Here is a 20,618-nt window from a genome sequence, read left to right as displayed (position 1 = left end):
GTAATTGAGCACTCGAGTTGCCATCATCGAGTTCTGATAGATACGTCTACCAAACTTGTCCATCGTTCTTCCCTCCTGCCCGGAGGCACGGAAGCGTAGACTTGGGAGGGATGAGAACGCTTGAGAGAGGACTCGACCAGAAGAGACTGATGAGAAAGTTGAGCTCCCTCAAACCCCTTGTGGTGAACGATGCGGTATCGAGCATCCAGCTTACTGGGAACTGCAGGTATGGAATACGGTGTTTCAAAACAACGCATGAAAGTCTGGTCCAGCAGTTTATGCAGGGGAAGCCGAAGCGTCTCTGCCAGAGGATGAGGCAAATGCATGGTATCTAGATACTCTTTGGAATATCGAGACCCAGTGTCCAAAGTTACATCCAAGTCATCCGCCATCTGTCGAAGAAAGGATGAAAAAGATAATTGGTCCGCCAAAGCCGGCCGGCGAGACGGACTAGAAGAAGTGGAAGCCTCCGGTTCCAGGGAGAGCTGGGAGCGGCATGGAGAATAAGAGGTAGATGGTTCCTCATACTCTGGACCCTCAGGCGGGGATAAATCCGACGAGGAGTATCCCAAACGCTGCATCTTCTTTTGCGGAGACACCTCCGAATGACGTGAGGAGTGTCGATTAGAGTGCCGAGATCGATGCCCCTCCCGGTGACGGGACGGGGAACGAGATCTCCTATGCATCGATCGATCCCTCGAAGCCTCAAAGGAATGGATAGGACTAGATGCCGTGGATCTCAGAGGTGGCAAAGATGCGGACTCACGCAGCGCCATCCAAGTCTAGTATGGAGTGCGGAAGAACTCTTCCTGCGATGCAGTATGCCAGGACTCCGATTATCAGGGACCGACCTAGTACCCTGGTGTCGTGGAGGCGTGATGGGTTCTAAAGGCGGCATATCAGGAAGGGAAGCCCGCTTGGAGGATTCCGCCGCCCTCCGCCGATCCTCCTCGTCGAGCAGGGAGATCGAACGACGAGGAGGAGGGGGAGGGGGCGGACCGCCCCCAGGAACCGGGACCGGACTGTCACCCTGAATTGTTAAAGAAGGCAAAAAAACTGAAATTCAGTCAGCGCAGAATGAAGAGAAACTTCTCAGCTCCGCGGAAAGAAAAGAACTGAGGAGACACGCTCGGTACATTGGGCGGGAAGGCACTGGCGCATGCGCGGTGCGGGCATCTCGAAACTTCTGAGTTTCTTCAAGCAAGACATGCTTGCAAGATGTCCGTATCGGGGCTCTGTCGGATGACATCACCCATTAGTGAGAATACCTGCCTGCTTGTCCTGGGATAACTGCAAGTTTGCCTTCCTCCTTGGATGAGGTTCTGATTAGACAGTCATCCAAAAAGGGGTGCCCTTGGATCCCTACCTTGCGGAGGTGCACTGTTCACCCTCTCCAAGGTAGAGAGAACGAGAGGGCACTCTAAAGTTAAAAGGGGATAGATTCTGTACAAGTGTAAGGAAGATCTTCACCCAGAAAGTGGTAAAAAACTGGAACGCTATTCCGGAGGCTGTTATAGGGAAAAACACCCTCCAGGGATTCAAGACAAAGTTAGACAAGTTCCTACTGAACCAGAACGTACGCAGGTAAGGCTAGTCTCAAGGCACTGGTCTTTGACCTAAGGGCTGCCGTAAGAGTGGACTGCTGGGCAAGATGGACCACTGGTCTGACCCAGCAGCGGCAATTCTTATGTTCTTATTGGTAAAGGTGCGAGGCACCGTCGCTAGGCCAAAGTGGAGCATCGAGAATTGGAAATGCTGCTCCAACACATGAAAATCATCTCCTGTGGGCTGGAAAATGAGAATGCGGAGATAGGTCTCTATCAAAATTGAGGGAGGCAAGAAATTTCCCCCGGCACCAATGCCGCAATGACTATCCGAATGGTCTCCATGCAGAAGTGTGGCACTTTTAGTGCAACATTGACTGACTTGAGGTCCAAAACTGGCCTCCAGTCATCGGAGCCTTTCTTTGGCATGATGAAGTATCTGCCTGAGCCCGATTCTTCATCTGGAAACGGATGTATGGCAAGAAGATCCAATAGCCTCTCCGGCCAGCTGGCCAGTAAATCTACAAAGAGGTCTGGAAGGGAGGTATAGAATATGATCTTGCAGCCTTCTTGAATACCTCTAGAACCCAACGGAATGTGCTGCTATGAGCCCAGACCAAACAAAAGTGAGAAAAGCAAGCAACTTGCAGGTTCAGATGCATGACCCTAACGTTAAGGACCACTAGACACCATTGCACTAGAATTTGCATTAATTATGTTCAAACATTTTTTATTAGAATTTTTCACATAGCAGAGGTACAACAAGATATAGAAACAAATACCAAAATCAAAACGGAACTCCGCGAAAATCAACAAAGGAACTACAGCAGTTATCAATATGCACCCCTTCCTCCCCATCTCCCCCCAACAAACCTCCTCACGATTCCTTCCCAACATGATACCCACAAAACACCACAAATAAACGTGGAAGGTCACACTTCCTAAAAAAATAATATAAATGTAAAAAACCCCTCCCTCCACAAAGAAAATCATTATCCCAGGGCATGAAACACTTATAACCCCAGGGCCCCTCAACCTCCCCTCCAAGAATATAACCCCCCCCCCCCAGGAACCCCAAACTGAGGGATAACAAAGACCAAAATCCAATGAGGTGTCCAGTCGACCCACCAGCAATCAGGTGAGGGTATTTAATATATGGCTACGCCCCTTAGAATGTAAAGATTGTAAGTGATAGCCCCAAAGGAGTAAAAGTGACATCTACGTTTAGAACTTGCATTAATTAAACTTTGCATGAACGTCTTTTAGGCTCAGAGATCTACACGTACAGAATAAAGGAGAGTTTACACTAAGTTTTACTTCAGTGTTCTCCCCAGGGCTTTTCAGCCGGGCGCTCCGCCCATGCAAACTTAGATTACCGCCCAGCTGTCATCTGCGATTCCTGCTGCCACCACTGCTTAACGCGCAGCCTGAAGAGCCGCCGAAAGATTCCGCCGGACTTTAAAATAACAAAACCCAGCAAGCGACTCGAACCCGGCTTCCCTCCAAAACCGGAAGTTACGTCCCGGGGGGGGGGGGGGGGTAGGGAAGAGAAGCCGGCACGGACCATTAGAGCCCCGGAGCATGCGGGAGATAGTCCTGCCACGGAGGGAAGGCTTACTTGCTCTTGCTTACTTACTTCAGTCCTTTCTCGCTGCCGGGTCCTGCCTACTTTCTGTTTCCGCGAAGGCAGGACCCGGCAACGAGAAAGGCCCGAAGTAAGCAAGAGCAACAAGTTGTAAGCTTTCCTCTGTCGCTGACCTTTGGGAGATAGGTCAGCGACGAAGGGAAACTTGCAACTTGCCTTTGTCTGTAGCGAATCTGCCGGGTGTGTGAGACGGGGGGGGGGGGGGTGAATGGGAGGAGAAATGCTGCTGTACCCAAGTAGAGGGGGGGGGGGAAGAGAAATGCTGGTGATTCTGCTGTACCCAATTGTGGGGGGGGGGGGGTTTAAGAGAAATGCTGATGCTGCTGCTGCCTGTACCCAATAGGGGGAGGGGGAAGAGTCATGCTGCTGCACACAATTAGGGGGGGAGGGTGAAGAGAAATGCTGCTTCTGCTGTACCAAATTGGGGGGAGGAAAGAGAAATGCTGATGATACTGCTGTACCCAATGGGGGGAGGGGAAGAGAAATGCTGCTGCACCAATTGGGGAGAGAGAGGGAAGGAGGGAGAAGGAAGATCAGGAAAAGGAGGAAAGAGATGCAAAGACCATGGGAGGGAGGGAAAGGAGATACCATACCATGGAATGGAAGAGAGAGATGTCAGGGCATATGGGGGGGAGGGGAAGCAGGGCCGGATTAAAGGATAGGTCCAGTAGGCACAGGCCTAGGGCCTGAAATGGTCAGGGGGGGGGGGGTCGCACCAGTGCTGTGCTTTGGGGCCTCACCCTTGCTGGATTCGCTGGCAGCAGCAGCAGCAGCCTCATCATCATCCCGGGCACCCCCCCCAACCCGATCTGACCCTCCTATCTCTCCCTCCTTCCCTCATCAGTGACATGCCAGAGGGAATCACGGCAGGAGAAAGCCCTGAAGCAGCCTGCTTAGAGTAGAGCAGTGCTGTTTAGAGTCTCGTGATGGGACGGAGGAAGAGATAGGAGGGTCGTGGGGGGGAGAGTAGCAGTCTGCCCCGGGTACTCAGCCTGGCATCATGAACTTCTTCGGCTAGCAACAGCATTTACAATTCACTGCTGTTGCCAGCTTCAGGCCTTCCTCTCTGCCGGGTCCTGCCTACTTCTGTTTCTATGAAGGCAGGACCCGACAGAGAAGAAGGCCCGAAGCTGGCAACAGCAGCGAATTGTGAATGCTGCTGCCTGAAGAAGTTCATGATGCCAGGCCTTGGGTGACAGAAGGAGGAAAGGGAGCAGAGGGGGGAGAGACTTGCTGCACCCAACTGGAGGGAGAAAGAAGATGAGGGAGGGAATGAAACGAGATGCCAGGGATTGGAGGGAAGGAGGAAAGTATGCCAAACCAAGGGAAAAGGAAGGGGGAAAGGAAGGAGAAGATGTCAGAGCATGGAGGGGGAGGGAGAGATGGAAGAAAAGGAAAGAAGTGAGATGCCAGAGAATCAGGGAAGGGAAAATACCAGACTGCGAAGGAAAGAAAGGAGAAGAGAGAGTTGCCAGAGCATAGGGGACGGGGGTGTTGACAGAGAGAGAAAAATGGAGAGGTGGCAGAGCTGAAATCAATCATGTACAAAGGAGAAGAGAAGGGGCACAGGATAGACAGTTTATTGAAGGAGCATAAAAAGAGGGAAGATGCAATATGGAATGGGGAGAGGGCGTGACAGTGGATGGAAGGGGCTGATGCTGCATGGAAGACAGAGCGGACAGATGCTGCCTAGAAAGAAGAGTGAAGACAGATGATTAAAGCAGAAATGACAAAAGGTAGAAAAAATTTTTTGTTGCTTTACATAGAATCAAGTAGTATTGTATCTATTGATTAAAGTTTATAAATAGGAAATGGAAATAAGGCAGTTTTTTGGGGACTAAACCCCTTTCCTCAGGTCAGGACAGGATACATACCATAATAGCAGGGTGCCCAAATGGTCGAGCGCGATCGACCAGTAGATCACAAAGGCAATGTGAGTCGATCGCGTTGCCTTGGCAATCTTTTTCTTCCTGCCTCCCTGAGCCAGGCCAGGCGCGTACAAGCGCCGGACTCATAAGACTTCACCTCTGATGTCAATTCTGACATCAGAGAGGAAGTTCTGGGCCAGCCAATCGCTGCCTGGCTGGCCTGGAACTTCCTCTCCGACGTAAGAATTGACATCAGAGGTGAAGTCTTGTGAGTCCAGTGCTTGTACATTCCTGGTCTGGCTCGTGGAAGCAGGGAGAAATCGGCATGGTGGCTTAGGGGGTAGGGAAAGAATCGGGGAAGTGGAGAAATTGGCGCGATGGCTTGGGGGGCAGGGGGTGAGAGAAAGAAAGAGAGACAGAAAGAAAAGGGGAGGGGCAGAAAGAAAAAAATATTGGATTTATAGTCAGAAGAAGGAAGTGCAAACAGAGACTCATGAAATCACCAGACAAAAAGGTAGGAAAAATGATTTTATTTTCAGTTTAGTGATCAAAATGTGTCTGTTTTAAGAATTTATATCTGCTGTCTATATTTTGCACTATGGCCCCCTTTTACTAAACTGCAATAGTGGTTTTTAGCGCAGGGAGCCTATGAGCATCGAGAGCTAGCGCAGGGCATTCAGTGCATCTCCCTGCTCTAAAAACCAATATTACAATTTAGTAAAAGGGAGGGGGTATATTTGTCTAATTTTGTATAGTTGTTCCTGAGGTGACATTGCATAGAATCGTCTGCCTTGACCTCTTTGAAAACCGTGGAATATAAATGATAATTAACATTTTCTCTGCACACAGTGTTCTTTGTGTTTTTTATTTTTATTTTATTGTTGGTAGATCATTTTGACTTGGTCATTTTAAAGTAGCTCGCAAGCCCAAAAAGTGTGGGCACCCCTGCTGTAGAGTAATTTCTTGTATGACTGGATGAGCTATATTTATCTTTTTTTTTTTTAGTTGTTTAAATTCATGCAGAAATAAATGGCTAGATTGAACCTAATGACTTCATTAATGCCTTTCCCTTTTTTAGACCTCTATACCATTTGAAAGAGGGCAAATACTTTTTAAATTTAGTAAAAATATTCTGGCACAAGTGTCAAACCTTAAAAAAGGAAGTCATATTGAGCATTGGAAAATAATAATAATAATTAACTAATAAAAATAGTATACATTTAGGGCTCCTTTTACTAAGTTCCGATAGTGGTTTTAGTGTGCGCTTAGCGCGAGGAGGAATTGCCATGCGCGCTAACGCTAGCATTGAGTTGACGCTAGTTTTCCCACGTAGCGCAGGGGTTTGCGCGCGCTAAAAATGCTAGCGCACCTTAGTAAAAGAGGGGGTTAATTTTCCCCACCACCAAATTTCCCCATCCCGCCCCACCCGGCTACTTTTTCATGCCACCCGGCTGGAAAAAATTTCTGGGGAGAACACTGTACTTGATGTAAATCCTTGTGCCAAATGCTATTCTGTAAATGGCGCCCAACTCGGAGCGCTGTTTATGAAATAGTGCTTAATGCTAATTTTTATTGGTGCCCAAATTTGGGTGCCATTGATAGAATTGAGTCCGTACTGCATAGTGACTTCTTTTAAAATTAAACATAGTAACATAACATAGTAAATGATGGCAGATAAAGATCCTAATGGCCCATCCAGTCTACCCAAACATACACTCTCTATAATTTAATGCTTTAATTTAAATTGGTTTTTTTCTTAGATATTTCTGGGCCAGAAAACTAGAGCTCTGCCTGGTACTGTGCATCTACTGGAGTCTCCGTCAACGCTCACTTCAGCTCATCTAAACCATCCTCAAATGAATGGCCATGTACGTGACACAGACCGTGCAAGTCTGCAGCAGTACTGGCCTTAGTTCTTCAATATATACCATTATTTTCTGATTAGAGATCCTCTGTGTTCATCCCATGTTTTTTTGAACTCTTGGCACCATTTTTCTCTCCGCCACCTCCCTCAGGAGCGCATTGCAGGCATCAACTACGCTCTCCGTAAAGAATTTCCTAACATTACTCTTTTTTTTTTTTTTTAGTTCAAAAAGTTTTATTGATTTTATAAAAGATGAAATACAAAGCCAACAATATGTGTGCTCCAACAAGGAGCACATTATAACAATGTCATTAACAAATGTGAAGTGCATCCACAGTGGAATAATGGTCATAAATGATTGAATGCATCAGAAATAAAATAGAAGTTGAGAAGACATTAATTCAGGAAAAGGAAATAAGACATAATAGGTGCAAGTTCTAACTATGTACCAGAGTAACCAGTTTAAATGATCCAAGCATAAAATAAAGAAATTGACATAAACAATATTAAATGAAACATGGTAAAAAACCAGAGAGGTGCCTGAAATGAAAAGACTAAGGGTGAGGCAAGATACAAATTATACTAATGAGTGCATAGTCAAGGGTCTGATTTACAATATTCAAGCAAGGGGGACCAAATTTTTGCATAAGAGGACATGGAATTATTGTGTTCAGCAAAATGACATTCATATTTCACGAGGAGACAAATTGAGTTCCACCATTGATTGACATGTAATTTAGTGGAATCTTTCCAATTGTGGAGAATAGTGGAGAGAGCAGTGAATAAAAGTATAATTAACAACCGTTCATGAGTAATGGATAAAGGGGAAGAGAGTATCGAAGAGCCATTAAACAATAAGTCAAAGGAAAACGCATCGGTAATTTGCAAGATACGGGCAATTGTAGACCATACATTCGACCAGAAAGATGAGACATATGTACAGGAGTAGAGCATATGAAGTAAGGAGCCATCAGATGATTTACAGGTCCAGCAACAACCATCGTATGACCGGTTTATTTTGGTTGATTTCGTAGGAGTCCAAAAAGCCCTATGGTACAGGAATATAGCTGTTTGTACGTGTGAGGCTGATCGAAGTGACTTCAGTAATTTAGGCCACATGATTAGCCACGATTGTTCGGTGAATGATGTATGCAATGAGGCATCCCATTTGGCTATGGTATCATGGGGAGGTGTAGTGGTGTGAGATTGGATATACTTATACCACTTAGATGTCTGACCTTTTCATAGTGGAGTAGGTAAGAAAAAGATTAGGTAAGTCAGGAGGTTCAGCAAGAGAGGTGGGAGACGGAAAGGCAGATTTGAGGCTATGATGAAGCTGAATCCAGAGGAAGTATTGAGATTGAGGGATGTGGTATTTGACCATGAGATCGGAAAAAGAGAGCCATTGGTCATTCTGGAGAAGATGATGAATATACCAAATTCCCTGCTGTTGCCATCTCTTCCACGCCACCATCTTCCTATTAATTGTGATCCGAGGATTGTTCCAGACCGGAGCTGACGAAGATTCTGCCCATTTATGAGGGGAAATAGAATCAACGTAGCAAATCGCCGACCATGTACTCAGAAGGATGGGATTAGCTTTTATATAAGAAGTTAGAGGCATACAAGAGACATGTTTAAGAGAAAAAGGATCCGTCAAGATGAATTCGAGTTGTAGCCAGTTGGGATTGACGGACGTCGGATTAGATTCCTGCCAAAGAGAGCCCTGCGACATTAAGAAGGCCATGTGGTAGCTTCTGAAGCAAGGAAAATTAACACCCCCACAGTTACGAGGGGATTTCAATTTTTTAAGCGCAATTCTGGGTTGTTTTCCCTGCCAAAGAAAATCCACAAGGAGTTTCTCCATACGGGCGTAAACATTGTGAGGAAGGAGTATGGGAAGCATGCTGAGAACATAGTTTAGTTTAGGGACGATCATCATCCTAATGGTAGAGAGACGGCCAAACCAAGTGAGGTTGAGCGGAGACCATTTGCGCGTACATGTAGTAATGGTAGAGATAAGATGTTCGGTGTGTTAAATTGTAAGTGGAATCCAGAGAGGGACCAAAGAAGATTCCGAGATATTTTATTTTTTGGGGGGGACCAAAGAAATCCTTGTCCAGTGACCTCCATCTGCACATCTATACAATTTAATGGCATAATTTCAGACTTAGAAATATTTAGCTTATAGCCAGAGATAGCTGAGTAGTGGCGAATTTGGGACAGAACCGAGGATAAAGATTCCGGGGTGACATAAAGTAGAATATCATCTGCATAAGCAGAAAGTTTAGCAGAGAAAGAGTCGTGTTGGAATCCCTGAATAGAAGAGTCTTTCCGAATGGCTAAAAGAAGAGGTTCAAGTGCAAGATTAAAGAGAAGAGGAGAAAGAGGACATCCCTGTCGGGTACCCCGCGAAGGGGAAAAAGATGAAGTTAAATGTCCATTAATCATGATTTTGGTTAGGGGGTGGGAGTAGAGGGTTCTGACCATTCGAATGAATGATTCGGGAAAGCCGAACCAAGAGAGCATGTGAAAGAGGAAGGGCCATTCAACACGGTCGAAGGCCTTTTCAGCATCTAATGCCATAATAAGGAGCCTATCGGGGTTGGTGTCAGTATGATGAAGAATGTGGGAAAATAGGTGAGTATTATTCGATGAGTAGTGGTCATGAAGGAATCCAGATTGGTCAGGGCTAATCAAATAGGAAAGAACAGATTGCATTCGAGAGGCCAGGATTTTAGCGAAAATCTTGGCATCAACGTTAATGAGGGAAATAGGGCGGTAGTTTTTAACGTCCTGAGGGTCTTTCCCCGGTTTAGGGAAAACAATCAGTGTAGCTTCGGTAAAAGAGCCGGTAGCAGTACCATGGGCACAAAGATGATGAAAGAAGGCTAGCATGTGAGGTAATAATGTCTGTAGGAAAGCTTTATAGAATTCCGTGGTCAGTCCATCTGGTCCCGGGGATTTCTTGGGAGCTAGAGAAGTAATTGCTTCCAAGAGCTCCTGTGCTGTGAATGCCTTGTGAAGAAGAGGTAAGTCAGATGAAGAAACCGTCGGATGAGGCATGGTTAGGAAGGAATCTGCCAAGGAGGACGAGTAAGAGGAGTCAGATGAATATAATGACTGGTAGAAGGAGAGGAATTGAGATGATACCGCAGAGGTCCCAGTGAGAAGAGCACCGGAGGAGTCTTTGATCGAAGGGATAGAAGTTTGGTTGGAAGATTTTTTTAAGAGATTCGCTAGCAAGTGGCCGGTCTTATTATTTTCCGCATGGTATGTAGATGCTTGAACGAACACTGATCTGGCTGCAGCAGTACTAAGTAAAGAATTGTATTCGAAACGAAGTTTACGAAGGTCCGTTAGAATAGGAATATTAGATATGTCAGATGCATGTTTGGCTTCTGCAACGTGAATACGTTGCTCTAGGTCCCTTGATTCGTTCTTTTTCTGACAGAATGGAGACGAGAGGAATATTGGATGATGACTCCCCGGATATAGGCCTTAAAAGTATCCCATGTATTAGTCCAAGAGGTTTGAGCAGGTAGATTAGTGGCAAAGAATTCATGTATGGCGTCAGAGACGGAGGAGACGAAATCAGGTTCCGTAAGTAGAGAAGAATTGAATCTCCATTGTCTGGATTTGGGCGAGAGAGTAAAGTGATCGCAAGTCAAGGAGATGGCAGCGTGGTCTGAGATGGCAATATCTCCAATGGTGGAGGAGGAGAGATGGTCAACAAGAGAGGAGCTAGTAAGGAAATAGTCAATGCGAGAGTAGGTGGAGTGGGGGGTCGAGAAAAAAGTATATCGGTCAGCATCAGGGTGGTGAAGTCTCCACGGGTCAATGAGTTGTAACTGTGAAATGATGTCATGTAAAGTGAACCAAGACCGGGTCTTTTTGTATGTTGCATGGGATTTCCTAACTTTATTCACATCAAGGATGAGATTAAAGTCACCCCCTATAATAACAGGGGTAGTAGGGTCTAGAAGGATTGTGAGTGGCCAATTGGTAAAGAATATCTGGTTGGTCAGTGTTAGGAGCATATAAATTGATAATGCGGACGGGTTGTTGCGAGATGGTAAGCTTAGTACTAACCCAGCGTCCATTCATGTCATGAGAACAGAAGTCAATGGAAATGGCTGGATTTTGACGTATAAAAGTTATGACTCCATTTTTACCATTGAGTGCAGGAGAGTATAATGGTGGCGAATAGCCTTTCAGGGTGAATTTAAGGGAGTCAGATTCTGATAGATGCGTTTCCTGTAAAAACAATATCTGAATTGGCATCCTGCAAATAGGAGATTATTTTGCGTTTTTTTATACAATTATTAAGACCCTTGACGTTGAGAGAAGTAAATGTTAAAGGCATGGCAAAACATCAAAAGGATTCATGACATGTGCAATCAGGCAACAATAATTAAATGATGGGAAATACAAGGTTATATATATGAAGAGGGTACACCATGAAAGTAGAAAAAAGAATATGAACCATTCAAGTGAAAAATGCATTCATGAACAAGGAGTAGAAAAAAAAGAAAGAAAGATGGAGGCACTTAAAACAAATGTCAATGAGAAAGCTGCAAAAGCAGCAACAAAAAACTGGGGAGACTGTTAAGTCAGCCAGGCAGCCGGGGGTAAAAAGCTAAACACGGCAGCCTAAGTCCGAACTGTTGGCAACCATCATCTGAGAGCTGTAAGAATGAAAAATAATTCAAATTGGCATTGCAAGGGTACTAGTAAAAAGAACAAAAAAAAAAAAAACCAACAAGTGAAAAAAATTCAGCAGAGAGAGAGATAAGTAGAAGGCATATCATAATAATATTCAATGAAAAGGGCTAGAGAGTAGCAGAGGAAATAAAGCTAGAAGAAAAAAAAAAAAAGGGTTTGAGTCATAGAGGTTATTTGATTCTTTAGAAGGCAATCAGAGAATATACTTACTAAGTAGGGTGTGAGAGAGCCTAATTGAGGTGCAGTGGACCTTGAAGGGAGAGATAAGGAAAGTAAATATAGCAATTAAAGGCTATAGCAAGGGAAAGTCAGTTATATAATGAATGAGTCATCTAGCAGGGGAAGTAAACAGGGGTCGGAAAGATTAGTCAGAGAGTCCGGCGAGGCAACAAGTCATGCTGCGGGCTATCTTGAGTGCAGAGGAGCGCAGAAGGTAAAATGGAGGCAAGGAAGAGAAAAGGGGTGAGAAAAGGATGCAAATATGCAGAAGAAAAACAGATAGAAGTAGAGAGACGGAACAGAAACATCGGAGGAGCAAAATATTGAGTCATTCAAAATATTTCACGGAGGCTTGTGAGCCTGGAGTGCAGGCCGCAACTATCATCGGAAACAAGATGGAGTCAGAGGAATCCATGAGGGGCGATCCTGAGAGGCAGGGTAAGTCCATGTGTGAATGTGTAAAGGCAGTCATAGTCACACAGCATCGATGGAAGTCGGGGGATTTTTCTTCTATGTAGATGCCAGCAGATCCGGATCGGTAAAGTCACGGGTCTGATTGTTGTAGGTGACACGCATTCTGGCAGGATAGTAGATTCCGAAACGGGCACCCCATCTTTTTTAATTGAGGACGTAGAGCCAAGAGTTGCTGTCTTGATTTCACAGTGTTCTTGTGTAGGTCGGGCAGGAACAGTATCTTATTGCCCTCGAAGGTAACAGGAGCGAGTGAACGGGCTTTTTGCATGATCTCCAGTACCTGCTGTGTACCGGAGCACTTTGAATATGATCGGCCGAGGTCCGCTGATCACGCGGTTGCCGGGTTGAAGGGGTGCGATGGGCTCTCTCGATCTCGAAGTCCTTAATGAATTTAATGTCAAAATAGAAGGAATGAATGTTTCAAGGAAGGCCAGCATATTAGTGCCCTCACGATTTTCCCGGCACTCCAAGCAGCCGCACGTTGTTCCGACGCGAGCGGTTGCTCGCATCCTCGAGTTCCCGCTCGATGAGAAGAGAGCGCTTAACATGCGTCTGCAGGGCCTTGATATTGGCATCGGCTGTGGCAGATTTGATTTCCAGATCAGCAAGCTTGGTTTTGAATGCAGAGATGTCCGAGTGTATAGTTATGAGTTCATCTTTCATCTCTGTTAAGGCATCCTTCGTGTCTGTCATAATATCTTGAAGAGAACGAATTGCCTCCCATAAATCCAGCATGGAGGAGCCTCGGCTTTGTCAGATTTTTTCCTGAGCAGATTTAGCAGGTGAATAAGGGCTCAGGTTTGTGACGTTTTTCCAACTTTTGTTGAAGCCATCAGTAAATAACAGGCGACTCAAATTAAATAAAAGGGAGACTCCAAATTGTCCATAAACACGGCTATAAAACTTATCCTACAACGCCAAAAATTTGATCATGTATCTCCATTGCTGATAGACGCGCATTGGTTACCAATTAACCATAGGATTTTGTACAAATTAATGTTTTTAATCTTTAAGACCCTGACATCTAGTGAACCACAATTCATATCTAAATCGCTGATCCCATACAAACCCCAACGATCTTTACGTTCATCCGAATTAAATTTACTATCTGTCCCTTCTTTAAAAATCATCGGAACGAGAAGAGCAGATATGTTCACTGTCGCAGGTCCACAATGGTGGAACTCCCTTCCCCAGTAATTAGAATAGAACAAGATATTTCAGCTTTTAAAAATTTTTTAAAAAACTTATTTGTTTTAAGGATGCTTATGACCTTTAAAAAATTCTAAAATTATCTATTTTGTTTTAATTAATATTCACAAAGTGTGCTTTTAAATTATTTACCCTACCTTTTGTTTTTCCCTTTTTTTCTGCGCCCTTATTGTAACTTTACCCCCTTTCCTTCTTTTCATGTTTAGTTATTATTGGAATTTTATGTTATTATGTTTAAAGTTGCTTTATTATATTATGTACATCGCCTAGAAAATTCGAAATAGGCGATTCATCAAGAGCTAAATAAACTTGAAACTTAAAGAATAGATTCTGCTGAAAATGATGAATGAAGAAGCAGAAATTGTAGCTCGATGAGGAAAATAGTAGGTAGGGCTGCTGGAGCTGATCTAACCCACGACATCCTAGTCGGGCTCCACAGCGCCCCCCCCTCCTAACATTACTCTTGAGTCTACTACCCCTCAACCTCAGGTTAATGCTTCAATAGGCGTGTGCTATAGTACACGCCTATTTGCATACTTTTTACTATGGGTGAACACATTGGGCAGATAATACATGTATGTGCATAAATTATAGAATACTATAATTTATACACATGCTTGCTACCATCCAGACAATCATTTCGTTTTCAGCCACTTATGCTAGTACTTTTATCAAGTAAGCGCCTCGTTTTCTTTATAAAATAGGTGCCGAGATATAAAATTATCCTCCATGTCTGGAAAATTTCTTCTCTACAGCATACACTTGTCCAGCTTTGGCCTTTTACTACACAAACAAACCAAGAGGAGGATGGGGTTTAGAACTGTGTTTCCAAAAAGAAACCCCTCCCCCCAAAAAAAAACAACAAACCACCCAAAAAGCAAACATACAAATCCAGCCTGTGCTGTACAACATAGGACAGCAACGCTGCCCGTTAGCAGGTCCATTAGAGAACCATGTAGGACTCTCATATGACACTATATTATTTGGTACAGCAATGAGAACTCAGAGTCTGATTTCTGCAAATAATAACAAGTTATTATTAATATTGACAGGGGTCGCCATGCAAAAAATTACTCAAAACTGGAAAGATTATACTAAAATTAAATTATACATTTTGGTGGAATTCAGTCTGTCACATATATAAGATGGAAAAGATGTTAGCGTTACAACAAGGGAATCTTCATAATTTTAAAAAAATATGGGAACCATTGACTAATTACTGTAATGATCAGATATCTTAGCACATGGGTAGTAGACAGGTGGGGATGGGGAGGGAAATTACTATCATATGGATTAGGCATTATTGATAAAAAGGGGGGGTATGTATTTTATATTACAAGAATATTTGATTGTAAATACAAGTGATATATGAAAATTGTTTGTATTATGTTTAATTCACTTGTTGTAAGAATTCAAAAATGAATAAATAAAATGTTAAAAAAAAAAAAAGGACAGCAACGCTGCCCGTTAGCAGGTCCATTTGAGATTTCTTCCTAATCAAACTACACGACGATGAGAAAACAGGCTGCAACCTTAACAAGGACCACAGTCCTGGCAGCTGTGACAACACCCATGTCCTGCTGTTGCAACCATTCAGTTTCTCTAACAGCCTTCCACTTCCTACACACTTACTGTGATGAATTGAACAGAAGAAATTCTCTTTCCATGGCTGATGGTTCCGATGACTGATGCTGTTTCCAGACTGTAGATGTCCAACTGATTCATTACTACCACTATATACGTCTGTCCACTAGGAGACCACCTTGACCAATGTGTGCACCTAAAATGACACATACAACGCTTTGGACAACATTTCAAATACCAGCTCATCTGTCACTGGCAGCATCAGTCTGCCACATTCGGGGCTCCTTTTACATAGGCGCGCTAAAATGCCGCACGCGCTAGCCGCTTACCGCCTCCTTTTAAGCAGACCGGTAATTTATTTCAGCCAGCACGCACTAATCTTAGAAACATAGAAAGAAGACAGCAGTAAAAGGGCTACAGCCCATCAAGTCTGCCACTCTACTGACCCATCCCCCTTAAGTCTATACCCTAGTGACCCTATTCCTTATCTTCATCCTCGTAGGATCCCACGTAGGTATCCCATTTATTCTTAAAGTCTGGGACGCTGCTGGCCTCGATCATCTGCACTGGAAGCTTGTTCCAATGATCTATCACTCTTTCCATGAAGAAGTACTTCCTGGCGTAAAAGGAGCCCTCAGTGAATGGCAGTATAGAAAGTTATGGCATAAAACACTGTATAAACAAGGGAAAGTGGGTGTGAGGGAGGATGGGGACAACCACAGGTTGGAAAACCACTCGGACAAATATATAGCAGTACTATTTTAAAATCATTTTTTCTCCAAGAAAAAACTACAACAAATTTATTTAAGAGATTTCTTTTTATTTTAATATTTTAGGGTTTTTTTTGGTTTATAATTCTTTATTCGTTTTCAAATTAAACAAGTGCACAAAAGAGTATATTACAACAAATTATTCCAAAATAGCACTTTTATATCTGCCATATAAACATCCAGTAAAATCAATAACCCCTCCTACCACCCACCCTTCATCATATTTTCAATAAAAAATATACACATATTATATATCATAGTATTGTTATATTATTTCCAACTCCCTCCCCCCTTTAGTGTGCTAAAAAAAAGAAAATGAAAAAGGAGAAGAAGTGCTGACTATTCATTACAATATTTTGCCAATGGTCCCCATATTTTTATAAATTTAGTATATGTCCCTGTGTGTTTGGGGATAGGACTGGTTTTAGTTAAGAATATAATGATTAATTAATGAAAAGAATGAAATAAATATTGTTATGAAATTAAATATTTAGTAACATACAGAGAAATTGATTAATTAGACTGTTAGTAGGAAATTGAAATATAATTTCTAAGAAGATATAATGTTGATATGATGAAGAATTAAAGTATAATTTTAAATGGATTGGGTTAGAGATATGTCTTAATGAAATGAGAATGGGTAGTAAATATAGGTTGCCCAGGGGGGGATTTGGGGTTACTATTCCAATGTGTGTTCTTAGGCAGTCATTATATGGGGGGGGGGGTTGGGGGGAAGAAGGTGGGCTTTAAATGCAATATTGTGGTAATTATGTTAAGGATTGGTTATTTTAATATTTTAAATTATTTCATGGTTCAAATCAGATTGTTCAGAGAGGATCCAACCACAATACACAAAAGGCAACATCTAAAATAAACTTCCACATAAAAAAGGCAATAACCCCCAAAACAAACAGTGATCTCTTCCCTTATTATCAGATGGATGACAGCGTGTACCCGTCTCAAAGATGCCACTTGAAAGTACGGGGGAGGAAGGAGGGGAGAGATGAATTGGAAAGGTGTGACCAAGGGAAGGAGAGAATGAGGAGACATTAAAAACATAACCAACCCCAATATAGCCAAGAAAGAGAGGATTAGATACTAGGAAGATATATTAAAATATTCTCCTTAACCCTTTGTCTCATTTTCATTAATTTTATTTGCAAGTTCATCATTCCAGTCCAATTAACTATTGTTTTTTGTGCTTGGATCTTAGTCCATCAAATTTTACCTCTACATTTAAGCTTTGCCTTCAAAGTTCCTCTAATTTACCCAATCTTCTAATTCTTGCATCAATCAAATTTTATATTTCTTTTTAGTATTTTTTTAATCTATTAATAAGATGTAGTGCTTCATTTCCAAAACTCCAGTTAATATAAGCTGGGTGCTATGTCAGCTCTTACTTTCACCCTCAATATCAGTAAATCATTTAAATGAACTTATTTGTAAAGAGGAAAATTTGCCTCAGAAGCCACAGGGCACAGAGCTATGAGAGAGAGTTAAAGCGCTTTCATCGGCTCTCTCCCATGCTTATATCATTGGCTAAAAAAAAAACCCCTTAATAGCATATATCTTTTAAAGTTCAAATATATATACATTTTTAGCAATATCAGTAAAATTAAATATCTCTTATATATTGAAAAGCAGGCATAGCTTATCTTGGAGCTGTATTGCTCCACTGAATACTGCTGATTGCTCTGTATTTCGGTGTCTGTTCACTTTCCGTCTTTGTACAGACTAAAACTTAAAGCGGAACTCAATCCTTGCTGTATTCTGCTGATGATGCCCAACGTTTCATCAGGGTTCTAGAGCAGCAAAAACGCTTACAAACTGCTGTGTGGATCCAATTTTTGGCCGATTCAAAAAGAGCTATTAATGCACTAAAAAGTTTGCATGCGAATGATTCATGCGGAGGTTCATCGTAATCCCTGACTCTGCCATCCGATTGATTGCTGCGATAGCAACTCACACACATGCGTAGTCGGCAGGGGAAGGCCGAACAGCTGAGAGGCAGGAGAAGTCCCAAAAGCAGCCTCCTTCCATTCAGCTGTTCGGGGCAGGAAACTTTTTCTTTCAATGGGCACAGATGCTGTGCATGTTACACACGCACAATATCTGCCTCATTAAAAAAAAAAAACAAACCCAAAAAGCCCCACCCCCTCAAACAAATGTGGCACCGGGAATCCTGGCAGGAGGGATGCACCCCAAACATTCCTCCCATACCCTCCCCCCTCCAAAAAAAGAAGGATGCCCACTCCCTCCTGCCACCGGAGGCCCACACCAGCATCAGGCGCCCCCACAAACATCCCTTACCCGCCCCTTCCCCACTGAAAAAAAGGCAGGAGGGATGCCCACTCCCTCCTGACACCGAAGGTCCAACCCCATGCCAGGAGACCCCCAAACATCCCCTACCCTCCCCCATTCAAACAAAGGAGAAATTCCCACTCCCTTCTGCCATTGGAGTACCCAAAACCCATTCCATACCTTTCAAGGAAGTTGGAGCTGGAGGGATGCTCAGTCTGTCCCACTCTGAGGCCCACTAGTCCAAAATGGTAAGCCTTCCCCTCCCCGGTGTATCATGTGATGCATGGGGATGGGCCTAAGGCCCTGACTGGCTCAGATGTATGAGGAGGGGCCTAAGGCTCTCACTGGCTCAGATGTATGAGGAGGGGCCTTAGGCTCTTCCTTCTTTATGCCGGGATTCAAGGGGGAGGAGTCTAAGGCCCTTAATGGCTTGACTGAGCCAATCAGGTCCTTTTACTCCACCCCATTGATGCCATTTTGGACTGGGCATTTTCCCTTCATGAAACATCATACACTGCTTCAAAATAACCCCAAAGGGCCTTGAGCAAACACTTACTTTGCTTAAGATTTTTGATAAACGCTGACCGCCCTTCAATAAGATTCCATGTCCTAGAAAATACAAAATCAGGTGAGAGTATGATCAGACTTCAATATGTAAAAGAATAAAACAAGGGAAACAATAGGCCATGTTTCTCTCTGATAGAAATGTATGTGGAGAATAGTGCCCCACGTATTTGTACTACTTTATCATTACTTTATTTGCCTTATTCTGCTTGCTGCTCAGGGCTGTAGACAGATTAACCAGGCAACAAGTGGGTAACACATTATACAGTGCAAGACCATTCTCAGCATGCACACACACCCTATTTAAAGTATAAATTAATAACTGGATATATGAATAAAAAACATAAGACTGGTCTTAAAGACATTTGGAGCATTGAGATTAAGCATCAGATTTCTGCATCTCAATAGCCACAAATTTGGTCTTGGAGAATGAGATGTACAGTGTCTGCATCTATGAGACAAACTTGGTTCTTTTTGTTACATAGAGCATTTTGAACCCCAGTTAGATTACAAAAATTGGATTGCTCTAAGTCTAATAGATGCTGGCATTGTAATCTGGAAGCAGGTACTCTAGATCATTTAATATTCTATTGTCCCTGCATCATGGCCTTTTGGAAATCAATCTGGTCTCAAATTAATTGTTTATTAGAGAACCATGTAGTTCTATCATATGATACAATTTTATCCGGTACCTCATTGAGAATAAAAAGTCAAATTTCATCAAGCAATAATAAACTTTTATTGATAATGACAGGAGTCGCCATTCAACATATCACTAGGAATTGGAAAAAATTACACAAGACTTAATTACACTGTCACATATACAAAATGGAAAGAACAATTGCCATACAAAAAGGGAATTATAATAATTTTAAAAAGATTTGGGGGCCATTGATAACTTATTGTAATGATTAGATGCCATTTTACACTGAAAGTACATTTATATTTATAGGGTGGGGATGGAATAGCATTTTAAGGTTTAATCAATAAATATGAAGCTAATCAAGTTTCAAGTTTCAAGTTTATTAAATTGTTTGATTAAACGCTTTTCCAATTTCAAAGCGTTTTACATAAAATAAAACAGAATTTAAAATGGACTCACTTATACATAATATTCTACTAAACGAACAAGGGTTACATCCTTTAGACAAGAAGAAAACTGGAAACAATGGGAAATCGGGGAAGAAATACAATATTTATATTGTATATATGATATATAATGTTTATATGATATTTTTTGACTACAATATTTGTGGGAAGGGTGGGTGATGGAGGGAATTAATTTATGTGTTTAAGATAATAGTAAGAAATTCAAGTGTTGTGTACAACTTCAGATGATGTAATATTGTGTACTTGATGTAAGATGAAAAAATGAATAAAGAATTTGAAAAAATTAAAAAAAAAAGTTGTCTCTGGTCATTCAGGGCAAGATGCTATAAAATCACCAGTAAAATCCTATGGGTCACTATGGTGCCAGTAAATCGTCTAATTTCAAAATGGTGATTGAGCTTTGCCTGCCAAAAGAGAAGTTGAGCTGGTACCTCCTTGTCTGTTGACATAGGCCAATGCTGTTTCATTGTCTGAGAAGACTACCTGCCTTGCCTTCCAGAGACTTCTTCAGTGCTTGAAGAACTGGTCGAATGGCTCCGCATTCTAGGCAAGTTCTAAGTTCTAGGAGTTCTGGCTGCTGAACCAGTGTCCAACAACTCTGAACTGGGTGCCCATTGCAATGAGCCCCCCCCTCCCCAACCGTAAAAGCTGGCTTTGGTCATTAGAATCTCCCAAGAGAAGATGTAAAAGGGCATGCCTCTGGAGAGTGTATCTGTCTATAGCCACCACTAGAGGCTGCAC

At 42.8% G+C, this 20,618-nt stretch overlaps 1 protein-coding gene across 1 annotated transcript in view; it reads right to left on the bottom strand.

Annotated features, from left to right (window-relative positions):
- Positions 1–20,618, bottom strand: part of PAK1IP1 (PAK1 interacting protein 1) — a 78,072-nt gene that overhangs the window by 40,909 nt on the left and 16,545 nt on the right. Inside the window, 2 exon segments of the mRNA XM_033932814.1 lie at positions 15,181–15,328; positions 18,756–18,812. Of these exon segments, the coding sequence (XP_033788705.1) occupies positions 15,181–15,328; positions 18,756–18,812 (205 nt within the window).

The sequence above is a fragment of the Geotrypetes seraphini genome, chromosome 2 (genome assembly GCF_902459505.1).
Source record: "Geotrypetes seraphini chromosome 2, aGeoSer1.1, whole genome shotgun sequence".
Classification (NCBI taxonomy): domain Eukaryota; kingdom Metazoa; phylum Chordata; class Amphibia; order Gymnophiona; family Dermophiidae; genus Geotrypetes; species Geotrypetes seraphini.
This window is presented reverse-complemented; position numbering and strand designations above follow the sequence as displayed.